We start from the raw sequence: 12,967 nt of genomic DNA, 5'->3' as shown, positions 1-12,967 counted from the left end.
GGTATTTCAACACTAGAGTCATTAACTCGAACTAAGTGATAGACACAGCCCTTGGAAACTAACTTCGTTGCCTTAAGTCAAGAAATAAAATGATCCTTAGGCACAGTTGAACTACTTTCCACTCTATAACTGGCTCATTATGAAACTGAAACTTGATAACTCGAGTTCTACAATCAACTAAGGCATAGCAGGCATGAAGTTAGACCATAACAAGAATATCATCAAAATCTACCATGTCTAACTCAACTAAATCAGTCGTGGTGCTATTTTGATTAACGGAAATGGTACAGTCACGATAGACTCTCTCTCTACTAGAATAGACTCACCAGTAAAAACATCAAAATTCATCGCAACATACAGAGTTACAAAGGATAAACTCGCTCCTAGATCTAGTAAAGCATAAACATCAAAGTTAAAGACTTGGATCATACTAGTGACAACATCTGGAGAATCCTCTTGCTCTTAGCGACTAGTGATAGCATAAAGACGGTTTCCTCCTCCGCCTGCCCCTGAAGTAGCTCTTTTAGATGTAGCTTTTTTTGGTGGAGCAATTGAAAAAAACTGGGCTCTATTTCCCCTCATTTCCATTACCATGTTTTTTCTTTAGACACTCTCGCATAAAAAGACCATTCTGGCCACAGTTGAAGCAATCTGTGGAGCCATTACGACAAGTGGTTTCTACCGCACTTAGAACATGCAGGATGCTTACTACCCCCTTCTGCCGTACTACGTTGAGAATGGGCAAATATAGCTCTGAAACCTGTGAATTTAGACTATTGTACTCACTTTTGTTCCTTGGTGCAGGTGCACTAGCAGATGATGGAGCAAGTCCCTTCTATTTTTGTTGGAAAGATGATCGGTTTGCATTACTCTTCTGCTGCCTGGACTTATTCCCTGTCTTAGCCCTCTTATTTCAAAACACATCCTTATCATTCTTCTTCTCTTCCTCAACCTGTTGCACATAGATCATCAACCTTGCTATGTCCATATCTCCTATCAGCATAGCTTTCATGCCTTCACTACTAGACAGATGAGACAACCCATTACAAAAAAACTTATTCTGCTTCTATGTCAGCCACCATCTCCAGAGCATAACCTAAAAGTTGTGTGAACTTCAGACTGTACTCAATAATGCTCGAAGAAGCTAAATCTTCACAATTTCACAATTTAAGATCCGAGATCCTCAAAAGGACTCGGAATCTGAAATCTACAATTCTTACAACTCTCACACTTTAGATTGCACATTCCGAGACTGATGGAATCGACAGAATTCTATTCTGACCCTAGAAACTCATAAAGACACCAAAACCATTTTGTTAACAATGTTAACCTTTTAAACTCAAAACTTACTAAACATTCAACTATAAACTCAAAGTTTGAAACCAACTTTCAAATCTCAATCACAAAAGAGTCGGGGTCAATATCGGGAGGGATAAATAGTGGATTCATGAAACTTTCTAAATAACTGATCGACTCATTAAAGAACAATTAAATTACTGACGATTTAATTCAATAATTAATATTTTTAGAGCACTGCTTAACTTATTTCATGTCTCGAATTCAAAAATTCACTTGCAAGGTTTGACACGATGAAAACTTATAAACTTCTTAAAAAGGCATATCATCAATCTCTATATCAAAACATGAATTTCATCAACTAATGTATTATTTAACCGATATATATTATCATCATTAAATCTACCATGCATGTTGACCCATCTCAGAAATCTCACATTTTAATAAATCAAAACAATAATTATATAAATCATAAACATTTATGTAATTTACAGATACTAATCAATAAATTAAATTACTAACAAATCTAATTCAATGATTAATTTTTTTAGAGCACTGCTTAACTTATTTCATGTCTCGAATTCAAAATTCACTTGTTAGGTTTGACACAAAACTTATAAGCTTCTCAAAAAGGCATATCATCAATCTCTATATCGAAGCATGAAGTCATCAACTAACTTATTATTTCACTAATGTATATTACTCATCATCAAATCTACCAGGCACATTGACCCATATAAGGATCTCATCTTTTAATAAATTAAAACAATAATTAATGTATGCTAATAATAATAGATATATCAGGATTAAGAATAAAAGTACATATAATGGTTTAGAGAATATACTTTTGTAAGCAACTCTAAAGCAGCTATCTCTATTCGGTCTCGTTCAACATATATAAAATGCACTAACACAAGAAGTTAGAATTATAATGTTCCCATAATCCAGATAAATTATACATAATCTTGCGCTACAATCGTATCGATAACATGTCCAATATCCATCTTAGATTGTGAACCAAAAAAAATTTATACTTATAAGAACTTGATCTAATCCTCTGTGTATAAGTTAAAACTTTATACACTAAACAATTTACTACATAAGTAAACAGACACTATATATAAACGAATATATGAATCTATTTATTTTTTTACTAAAACTGAATAAATAATTAGTCTATAAATAGATATTATATCTAAACATATGATTAATAATATATATCCCAACAGTTTAACCATTAATAGTTAAATATTGAAAGTTATGTACGAACATATACTATGCATTTATTGATTTAACTCCGTTGATTTAATATAAATACTAACTAATGTGGGTTAATTAATAGTTAAATATTGAAAGTTATGTACGAACATATACTATACATTTATTGATTTAATATAAATACTAACTAATGTGGGTTAATTTTATATCAAAACTTGATTTTAGGAAAGCAAAAAAAAAGTGATCTAATTTGTGGTGAAAGCAATAGGATTGATCTCTAATTTAAAAAAAAAATTAAAAAGGAGACGTGAAAATGAATTAAAATGAATTTCAATGTGCAATAATTGAAGAAAATGAAGGTTGGCCAAATATACAATCTTAAGTTTCACAGATTTCCTCTTCACTGTTGATGATTACAACTTTGCACTTAAAGCGTTACCTACTTAAAAGTCATATATCAACGGTATAGATATTTCACTTAAACTATTAAGCTAATTAAAGTATATTCATAGGTAAATGAAATCTCCCTAATTAAAATGTGAAATTTGATATCTTAAAACCTCTTAAGGTTGGATGTTAATTAGATAGAAGTGCATTGTCTGTCATATTTTTTTATACTATTAGCCGTACTGTTACTCATAGTATTAGTACTCTTATAGTTGTTTGCCATTTGAGTTCGTTTTTTATCAGTGGTTTCTTGTACGCTTTGGTTATCGTTTCATTTATAATGACTATTTTTTAGAATAATTTGTTAGATTATGTTATCTAAAATATTTGACTCATTTTTAATTATTAGATTATGTTATCTAAAATATTTGACTCATTTTTAATTATTTCTTTCTCTCTATGTATAGTGTTTTGTAGTACTTTTTTTTTTAAGCCGAGGGTCTATTGAAAACAGTTTTTCTAACTTATTATAACCTCCTCAAATCACAGTACTTTGTGAGATTACTCTATGTATATATATTATTGTTATCGTTTATAAAAGGTAAAGATGACCACCCATACTAATAGTGATGTTTACACCATCATTAGTGTATAACTATAATTCTTATTAGAAGAAATAAAACCTGCCAAGAAAACTGACATTTTACCAAGGAGTCCAAAACTACACCTTAAGCAAAGGTTGAATAGTAAAGTAGTCTATAATTATTTAATGATGAAGAAGGTTAATTACCTTAAAAACAAATAAAAGAATATATAATGGGAAGTGAATGTAATTTTCCAAGAAAACTTCGTTATGATATTAGTATGTCAAAAAGAACAAGAAAAACAGCATTGAATACGAAAGAAGACGTTGTTGTTGAAAGTGTAGAGTATCATGAAGAGTTGATCAATTTAGATGAGAAGAAGAGTTTAAAGCAATTGATTGAAGGTAGAGGGACTTCTTTGGGGCACCATTTTATAGAAGAAGAAGAAGAAGAAGAAAGACAAGTTCAAATAGTTGTAAAACAGGCAGAGAATAATGGGGTTAAATTCAAGGAAATGGTTAGTCGTTATGCTAAAGTTTTAAGGCATATGATTAAGCTTAAGAGAAAGAAGCCTGCTGGTTACATATTGAAGATGCAAGTACATAATAAATCTTGATCATCCATGTTTACTATTCATTCAACTCTTTTCTATTTTCATTTAAGGAAAAGAAATGTTTATATATATATATATACACATATATATGCAAATGTAATACTTAGATAAATTTATAAAATTTTACAATATGTAGTGTTTCTTCGTGGATATTTTTTTGTAAGGAAAAAAAAAAGTTGAGTCGATTTGGGCTGGTCGGGTTATGACCCATCATTTAGCCCATCTTATTTTTTAAACAGATAAAATTGTATTCCTCATAATTAATGGTAAAGTCCTCCAAAAAACTTTTAGGATTCTAGATTACTCACAAAGATCCTAAGAAATCTACGAATTGTTCTGCTTCTTCTATACAAGCTTAGTTACACCAAAAATAAAGGTGGATCTTTAAAACATCTTCCATTTCTCTCCGTTAAAATTGTCCACCAAATGAAATTAATCTCCAACATTTCTTTTCATTCTTATTTTGTCCTTTCCTGATCCAACAACTTAAGAGACATGTTGTGTGCTCTAGCATTGTTTATTTAAGCTATGTTAGTTAAAAAAAACAAAGATCATAATTGAGAATTGAATTATTAGTAGGTAATTAGACCTAGATAATATTAGTAGGTAAACCACTCCGCCTTTGGTCGAAAGAGGTTTCCAATAGAGGACTTTTGAAGAGAATGGATAAAGAAGGAGGAGGAGACAAAACTTTATAATCATCTAAAATGGGCAATAATCCTCGTGAAGGGTGGGGGAGACTTAATTTCGAAGGACGTGAGAATCAATTCAGAGGGAATTAGCTACATCATCCAAATATGGGATAAATCTTTGATGGGAGTCTATGTCGGAGAAGAAAGGTAGAACACCGGAGATAAAGGCCTGGATTTGGCTTCAAACCAGTGGATAAAAGAAGGTTTTCCAGTAGCTTTTCTCATGTTACCCATAGGTGTCCGAGCAGAGGATTACGTGGGATAGACTAATTTTTTTTTTCTGAATATTTTATCCTACACATGACCTAGCAGTCAGGAAACTAAACAAGGATAAAAAGGGTTTGGGCCCGAACTCGCTGGCCCAAATCTGTAATTTCATTAAAGAGGAAAATGGCCTCATTTAAAGAAATCACAGAACCCTCCATCATGGAGACAAAACCAAACAGTTCAGTCATAAGAGAGATGGTAGTATAATATCTTCATAGCCCTAAAATCACCAACGGGACATGCAATCATGAGCTGGCCGAGGTAAAATTTGCACAACTCGAAGCTAGAGGCACTAAGGGGGTCATTATCATTATGTGGGATGGCAGCATATGGCATAAAGGAATTGGGGAGATATGAGTTTATTGCATCACACTTAACTTCATTGGTAAAACACAAGGTTTTAGTTGACAGTTGTTCAGAGCATATGCCTCAAACTATAGAGAGAAAAGGGAAGAGGTGTGGGAAGAGTTGGGAGCAATGAGGATCCTTTTTAATGGGCCTTGGGCAATACCCGGATATTTCAATGTTGTGAGATTTCCCTTAGAAAAGAAACAGTGCAACATAATCACAAAAGACATGGAAGATTTCTCAGAATAGTTATAGGACATGGAGCTTGAGGATCCTCCTCTCATAGGTGGTAGTTTTATTTGAAGGAAATGAGATAGTCATGATATAGCTACAAGGTTAGATAGGTTCCTAATATCATAAGAATATGTCTTTTTCAGGAAAATCAACCAATCAATCTTGTCAAGTTCTGATCATAATCCAATTCTACTAGAGTGTGGAAACTGGGAGAAATCACAATCCTATTTTGAGTTCGAAAATTGCTCGGTGCAAACAGAGAATTTCAAAGAGGGAATCAAAGGGTGGTAGGATGCTAAAGTAGTTGCGGGGAGACCTGACTAGAGTCTAGCGTGTAAGTTCAAAACCTTCAAAGGGAAACTTAAAGAGTGGAGAAAATTTGTCAAAGTAAACATGGGACTTTAAAAACAGAGTATCCTAAATCAAATGTCTGAGTGGGATGTGATACAATATCAGAGAAGCTTGAAACCAAATGTCTGAGTTGGATGTGATACAAGACCAGAAAAGCTTGTCTGAAGATGAATCTTATTTGAGAGTTGTTCTAACCATAGAATTTGAAGAGGTGAAAAAACGGGAGGAAGTGGCGTGAAGGTAAAGTCTAGGACATTGTGGTTAAAAGAAGGTGATAAAAACACCACGTATTATCACAAAAGATACAACAACGTTGATAGTTTACTGGTCAATGGGGTAAAGGTGTCGTCGGATCTAGAGGTGATTTCAGAAGAAATTATATGTTTCTACCAGAATATCTACTAAAAAGCTAAGCACTAGAGGCCACAATTGAATTCTAGGGAACAAGTTATGATTTATGAGGAAGAAAACTCACTTCATTAGAGCCAATTTGAAAATCATACGATAAGAGATTGTGTTAGCTTATGCAGGTTACAAAGCTCCTAAGCCAGATGGATTTTATATGGACCTTTTGCATACACTGTTGGGAGGTAATTAAGGTGGAGTTTATATCAATCATTCAAAACTTCCATGGTCAAGGCTATATTTTGAAAAAAGCTTCATTGCAACTTCCATAGCCTTGATCCTAAAAAAGGTGGGTGACTGAGAACTCAAGGATTTTCTGACTATTAGCTAGATTTTTAGTATAAAGAAGATTATATCTAAGATATTAACAGAAAGACTCAAGAAATTGATAAGGAAAATGGTGGATTCTCACCAAATGGCATTCATCGATGGTAAGCAGATCATAAACGCTATCATAATAGTTAATGAGTGTGTGGATATGAAGATCATCTCAAAAACTCTAGGTATTTTATTTAAGTTTGACATAGAAAAGGCTTAGGATCACATCAGTTTGAACATTCCATGGCATACCCTTGAGAGAATAGGCTTTGGAACTGTGTGGATAAAATAGTTAAAAGTTTGTGTGAAAACGGTCAAGTTCTCAGTTCTTATCAATGGCAATCCACTTAGCTTCTTCCCTTCTAAAAGAGGATTGAGGCAAACGGATCCTCTTTCCCCTTTCCTTTTATATCCTGGCTATTGGAGAATTTAGTGACATGATGTAACAAGTCAAGCAAATAGCATAATCTCAAGTTTTAGAATGAATGATGGGAACACTCTGGGTCTATCAATTTCCCATTAGCAATATGTTAATGACACACTAGCCTTTGTGGTGTAGATATAGAACAACTAAAACACCTAGGATCCATATTTGTCCTTTTGAAACTATCTCTGAATTGCACATGAAGTGGGGGAAAAGTTATGTGTAACCAGTCAATGAGGTGTCAAAAAATAATGAACTGACAAGCATACTAGGAGATAAAATGGGAGAGTAAACTTCTACTTATTTAGGGATACCTCTGGGAGAAAGGAGTAAGTCGATAAACATATAGAATGCAGCGGTGGAAAGATCTGAAAAGAAGTTAGTGAACTAGAGGAGTCAACATTTATCAGTGGGGGGGCAGGTTGACTCTAATCAATAGTGTGTTGGAAGTCATGCCAAATTGCATTATGTCCTTATTTGGTAAATGCTCCAAGAATCTAGACTCCATCGAAAGATATTTATTATGACAAGGAAATGGGTAAAGGGAGAAGAAATACAGTAAAGTGAGATGTTGTGATCAAAAATAAGAAAAAAGAGGAAATGTGCATCAAGAATTTGAAAGCTCAAAATCAAAGCCTCCTTTTGAAATGGCTATGGACATTTGTTTCAGTTGAAGGAGTAGTATGGAAAAAATCATATGGAATCGAGGACTTTTAGATCATTGAGGAAGTAAGTAACCCCTGTTGGGTATGTAGCAAGAATTGATGGGAAATAGAGGAAAGAAGAGGAACTTGAAAAGTCCTCTAATGCTTTAATGAAAAAGGCAATTGTCCCTCATCGGTAATGGAAATGAAAATAGGAGAGTTTAAATAAATAAACACTCCTATTAATTGTTAAAAGGGTTGGAAAGAGGGACCCCCCTCGCGCCGTCGTCGTCGTCGCTCGCTTCGGCTTCGGATACGGCAACGGTAAATGATCGATCGAGAGATAATGTTTTGGACAAATTTATTTTTATTATTTGTTTAATTAATTAAATGGCCAAAAATTATTTGAAATTAATTAGTTCATAACAGAAGTTAACCGAAATGTTTTGAACTTTTTAGTTAAACCGACCCGAATCGGATCCGCGCGCGTGACCCGTTTTAATTTCTGTTATATTTAAAAATTCCCGCCATGACTATTCTGAAAGGTTGCAACTTTCAGGAACAGTCAATACCATTTGAAAGTTTGCAACCTTTCATTAATGGTCGTGTCAATTCTGAAAGGGTTGCAACCTTTCAGAATATATTCTTCTTGCCTATAAATACCATTCAGTCTTCAGAATATTTTCCTACGAATTTTCTGATCTTCCTTCTTCTTAAAAACACACATTTCTTCGTGTACTTTCTTGCTGTGGATTGATTCGCTGACAGTAGAGGTTTTGGTATCTATACTCTACTGATTAAGATCATTTTACCCTGGGAGGTTATATTCCAAATCAAACCTCGGATACTAGAGGGGAATAATTTCCTTAAGGGGACACTGTGAATTCAGTGGACTTGATTTTCTTCCCAAATTATTAAAAAGAGTATTCCAAATTCTTGTAAGTTTTTACAGATTCAATTATTTTTTACAAATAAATTTCTGTTCATCTTACTTACTGGTTCTAAAAATCTCAGTTACTTCGTGTTTCTGAATGATTTATTACAACCAGTAATTTCTGATTTTCATAACACAGATTGGCAACAATCTTAAGGAAATTATTAAATCTGTGTTTCTGGTGGAGACAAAAATCTTTGTGATTTTATACTTCTTTAAGTCTGCAGTTATAGTTTATTGCTTACTTATATTGTATCAATTTTGTTTATCAGAAATGGAAAACACTGGTGTTACAGTGGTTGTTGCTGCACCAACCCGAACTCTTGTACCACAAGCAGAGAAACCGAGTAAATTCACAGGTGTGAATTTCAAAGGATGGCAGCAACGAGTATTTTTCTTGCTTACCACTCTTGGTCTGCAGAAATTTACAAGTGAAGATACTCCAGTTCCTGCTGATGATATGCCAGACAGGGAAAAATTCATGATTGTTGAAGCATGGAAACAGTCAGACTTCCTATGTAAAGGTTACATTTTGAGTGCTTTAGAGGATGACTTATATAATGTCTATAGTGCAATAACAACTTCAAAAGAGTTGTGGAATGCACTTGAGAAGAAATATAAGACAGAAGATGCATGCTCGAAAAAGTTTGTGGTCGAAGTTTTTAGACTATAAAATGGTAGATAGTAAAACTATTGGATCACAAGTGCAGGAACTTCAACTTATTCTCCATGATCTGATTGCTGAAGATATGGTAGTAAATGAAGCTTTTCAAGTGGCTGCAATGATCGAGAAGTTGCCTCCTTCGTGGAACGATTTCAAGAATTATCTAAAGCATAAGCGTAAAGAAATGAAGCTTGAAGATCTTGTGATTTTGCTCAGGATTGAGGAAGATAACAGAAATGCAGAAAAGAAGTCGCGTAAGAGTTCAACAATCATTGGAGTTAATATTGTTGAAGAAGCTCTTACCAAAGACAAAAAGAGAAAGAAGTCCAACGGGCAAAAGTCAGAACAGGCCAAGAAGAAATTCAAAGGCAACTGTTATAATTGTGGCAAGGCTGGTCATAGATCTTCTGATTGTCATGCTCCAAGAAAGGACAAAAACAAAGGCAAAGGCAAAAGTCAAGCAAACATCGTGGAAAAAATGGAAGATGCAGATGACTTGTGCGCAATGATATCTGTGTGTAACTTAGTTGGAAATCCCAAGGAGTGGTTTCTCAACTCAGGTGCCACTAGACATATTTGCTCTGCGAAAGAAGCCTTTGCATCGTACACTCCTGCTGAGTACAATGAAGATTTATTCATGGGAAACACAGCAACAGCAAGGATTGCAGGAACTGGGAAAGTAATGTTGAAAATGACATCCGGCAAGGTATTGACTTTGAACAATGTTCTGCATGTTCCTACTATTAGGAAGAATTTAGTTTCTGCTGCACTACTCGTTAAGAACGGGTTTAAGTGTGTCCTAGTTAGTGATAAAGCTGTAATAAGTAAGAATGAAATGTTCATAGGAAAGGGCTACCTCAATGAGGGTCTTTTCAAACTAAATGTAATGGTTATTGACAGTATTAATAAAAATTCTGCTTCTGTTTACTTATTGGAGTTAAGTGATTTATGGCATGCCCGTTTGGGACATGTAAATTACAAAGCCTTGCGAAAATTGGTTAATCTAGAAGTATTGCCTGATTTTAAATGCGATAAGTCGAAATGTGAAATTTGTGTGGAAAGTAAGTTTGTTAAACATCCTTACAAGTCTGTTGAAAGAAATTCTAAAACTTTAGACTTAATTCACACAGATATATGCGATATGAAGTCAACACCATCTCGTGCTGGAAAAAAGTATTTTATAACTTTTATTGATGATTGCACTCGATTTTGTTATGTATATTTGCTTAATAGTAAGGATGAAGAAATTGATGCATTTAAGCAATACAAAATTGAAGTGGAAAACCAATTGAATCTAAAGATAAAAATGCTTCGGAGTGATAGGGGTGGATAATATGAATTTCCTTTTGCAGAGATATGTTTGGAATATGGTATTATTCATCAAACTACTGCACCTTATACACCACAGTCAAATGGTTTGGCAGAACGGAAGAACAGAACATTAAAGGAAATGATGAATGCCTTAATGATCAATTCTGGTTCACCGTGAAATCTTTGGGGGGAAGCCATCCTTACAGCTAATAAAATACTCAATAGAGTACCCCATCGAAAAACACAATCAATTCCATATGAGTTGTGGAAAGGAAGAAAACCCAACTTAAAATATTTCAAAGTGTGGGGGTGTTTAGCCAAGGTAGAGGTTCCTTTATCGAAGAGGGTTAAAATTGGACCCAGAACAATAGATTGTGTCTTTATTGGGTATGCTGTGAATAGTAAAGCCTATCGATTTTTGGTTCACAAATCTGATAATCTTGAGATTCATGTAAATATGATAATTGAATCAGATAATGCAGAGTTTTTTGAAAACATTTATCGTATAAAACTGAAAGTGAGTCAACAAGTGAAAGACCTAAACGACCACGAGAAGAATCAATGGAAAATATTCTAACTAGTGAGGAACCTAGGCGGAGTACTCGACAACGAAAATATGTTTCTTTCGGACCAGATTTTGTAGCACTATTGCTTGAAAATGAGCCTCAAACATTTAAAGCAGCTATGTATTCGTCAGAGTCAACTTATTGGAAAGAAGCAGTCAATAGTGAGATTGAATCAATTTTACGCAATCACACTTGGGAATTGACTGATCTTCCTCCAGGAAATAAACCTTTAGGATCAAAGTGGATCTTTAAAAGGAAAATGAAACCTGATGGCACTATTGACAAATATAAGGCTAGACTGGTAGTCAAAGGGTACAGACAAAAGGAAGGTCAGGACTACTTTGACACATACTCTCCAGTAACAAGGATAACATCAATTAGGATGTTAATAGCACTAGCAGTAGTGCATGATCTTAAAATTCACCAAATGGATGTAAAGACAGTCTTCTTAAATGGAGAGTTAGAGGAAGAAATTTACATGGAACAACCTGAAGGGTTTATAGTTCCTGGTAAAGAAAAGAAAGTGTGCAGACTGTGAAGTCACTTTATGGACTCAAGCAAGCACCCAAACAATGACATGCTAAATTTGATCAAATAATGTTGGCAAATGGATTCAAGATTAACGAATATGATAAATGTGTTTACATTAAAAACGTTATGAATCATGAAGTCATTGTTTGTTTATATGTTGATGACATGTTTATAATGAGTAAAGAAATTGACGATATAAATGCTACTAAGCGCATGTTGTCCAGCAAGTTCGATATAAAAGACTTAGAGTTGCTGATTTGATCTTAGGGGTCAGGATTATCAAAACTCCCCAGGGACTAGCATTATCTCAATCTCATTATATTGAAAAAGTATTGGATAAGTTCAATTACTTGAATTTCAATGTAGTCAAACTCCAATTGCTTTAAGTTGTACATTTAAAAAGAATGAAGGTCAAAGTGACTCTCAATTGGAATATGCCAGAGTGTTGGAAAGTTTGATGTATACTTTGAATTGCACGCGACCAGATATAGCATGTGCTATTAGTAAACTGAGTCGGTACACTAGTAATCCGAATCAAACTCACTAGATGGCTATGAAACGTGTGTTGGGTTATCTAAAATGGACACAACATTATGCTTTGCATTATAATAAATATCCTGCTGTGATTGAAGGATATAGTGATGCAAATTGGATCACCGGGTCAAATGATGTAAAATACACAAGTGGTTATGTATTCATACTTGGTGGATGATACGCTCAAACTTACTTCTCAAATAAGAAGTAAAGTGGTCGTGTCAAGTAAATAACCCAACTAGTGAGGTTGGGATCGTTCCCACGAGGAAAATAGTTTAGACTTAACTTTAGCCTATTATTAGTATTGTTCGGTCAATTACTTCCTTGGAAAGTAGAAACAATAAACTGGGGGGTTTCTATTTCTAAATGAATAAAAATAACTAACGAAATTGAAAGAGACACTTAACAGCTTTGAATGTTGGAGTTTAATCAATTAATGAAAGTAACTAGGGTTTACGTGCTCCCCACAGGTTCATAACTTGATAAGTCTAACTATAACAATTCTTTCCTAGTATCTTGCATGCAAAGTGATAAGTTATGTATTTCTAAATCCTTGGTCCGGCATCTAGAAAATCTCACTCCGCACTTTGGTCCGGCTACGTGTGTTGCTATCCTAACCCTTATCTTTACCTCATATTAAGCATCG

The 12,967-nt window shown here is 34.2% G+C and overlaps 1 protein-coding gene across 1 annotated transcript; it reads left to right on the top strand.

Annotated features, from left to right (window-relative positions):
- The first annotated feature begins 3,717 nt into the window (after positions 1 to 3,717).
- On the top strand, positions 3,718 to 4,119 carry LOC107022977. Its single transcript, XM_015223533.2, has one exon. The coding sequence runs from the start codon at positions 3,718 to 3,720 to the stop codon at positions 4,099 to 4,101; it is 384 nt and encodes a 127-aa protein (XP_015079019.1). The 3' UTR covers positions 4,102 to 4,119.
- The last annotated feature ends 8,848 nt before the right edge of the window (positions 4,120 to 12,967 follow it).

Source organism: Solanum pennellii, chromosome 6, assembly GCF_001406875.1.
Source record: "Solanum pennellii chromosome 6, SPENNV200".
Taxonomy (NCBI): Eukaryota; Viridiplantae; Streptophyta; class Magnoliopsida; order Solanales; family Solanaceae; genus Solanum; species Solanum pennellii.
This window is presented reverse-complemented; position numbering and strand designations above follow the sequence as displayed.

Excerpts from the sequence above, each read along its gene's own strand:
- LOC107022977 (XM_015223533.2), top strand. The coding sequence starts at position 3,718 with ATGGGAAGTGAATGTAATTTTCCAAGAAAACTTCGTTATGATATTAGT.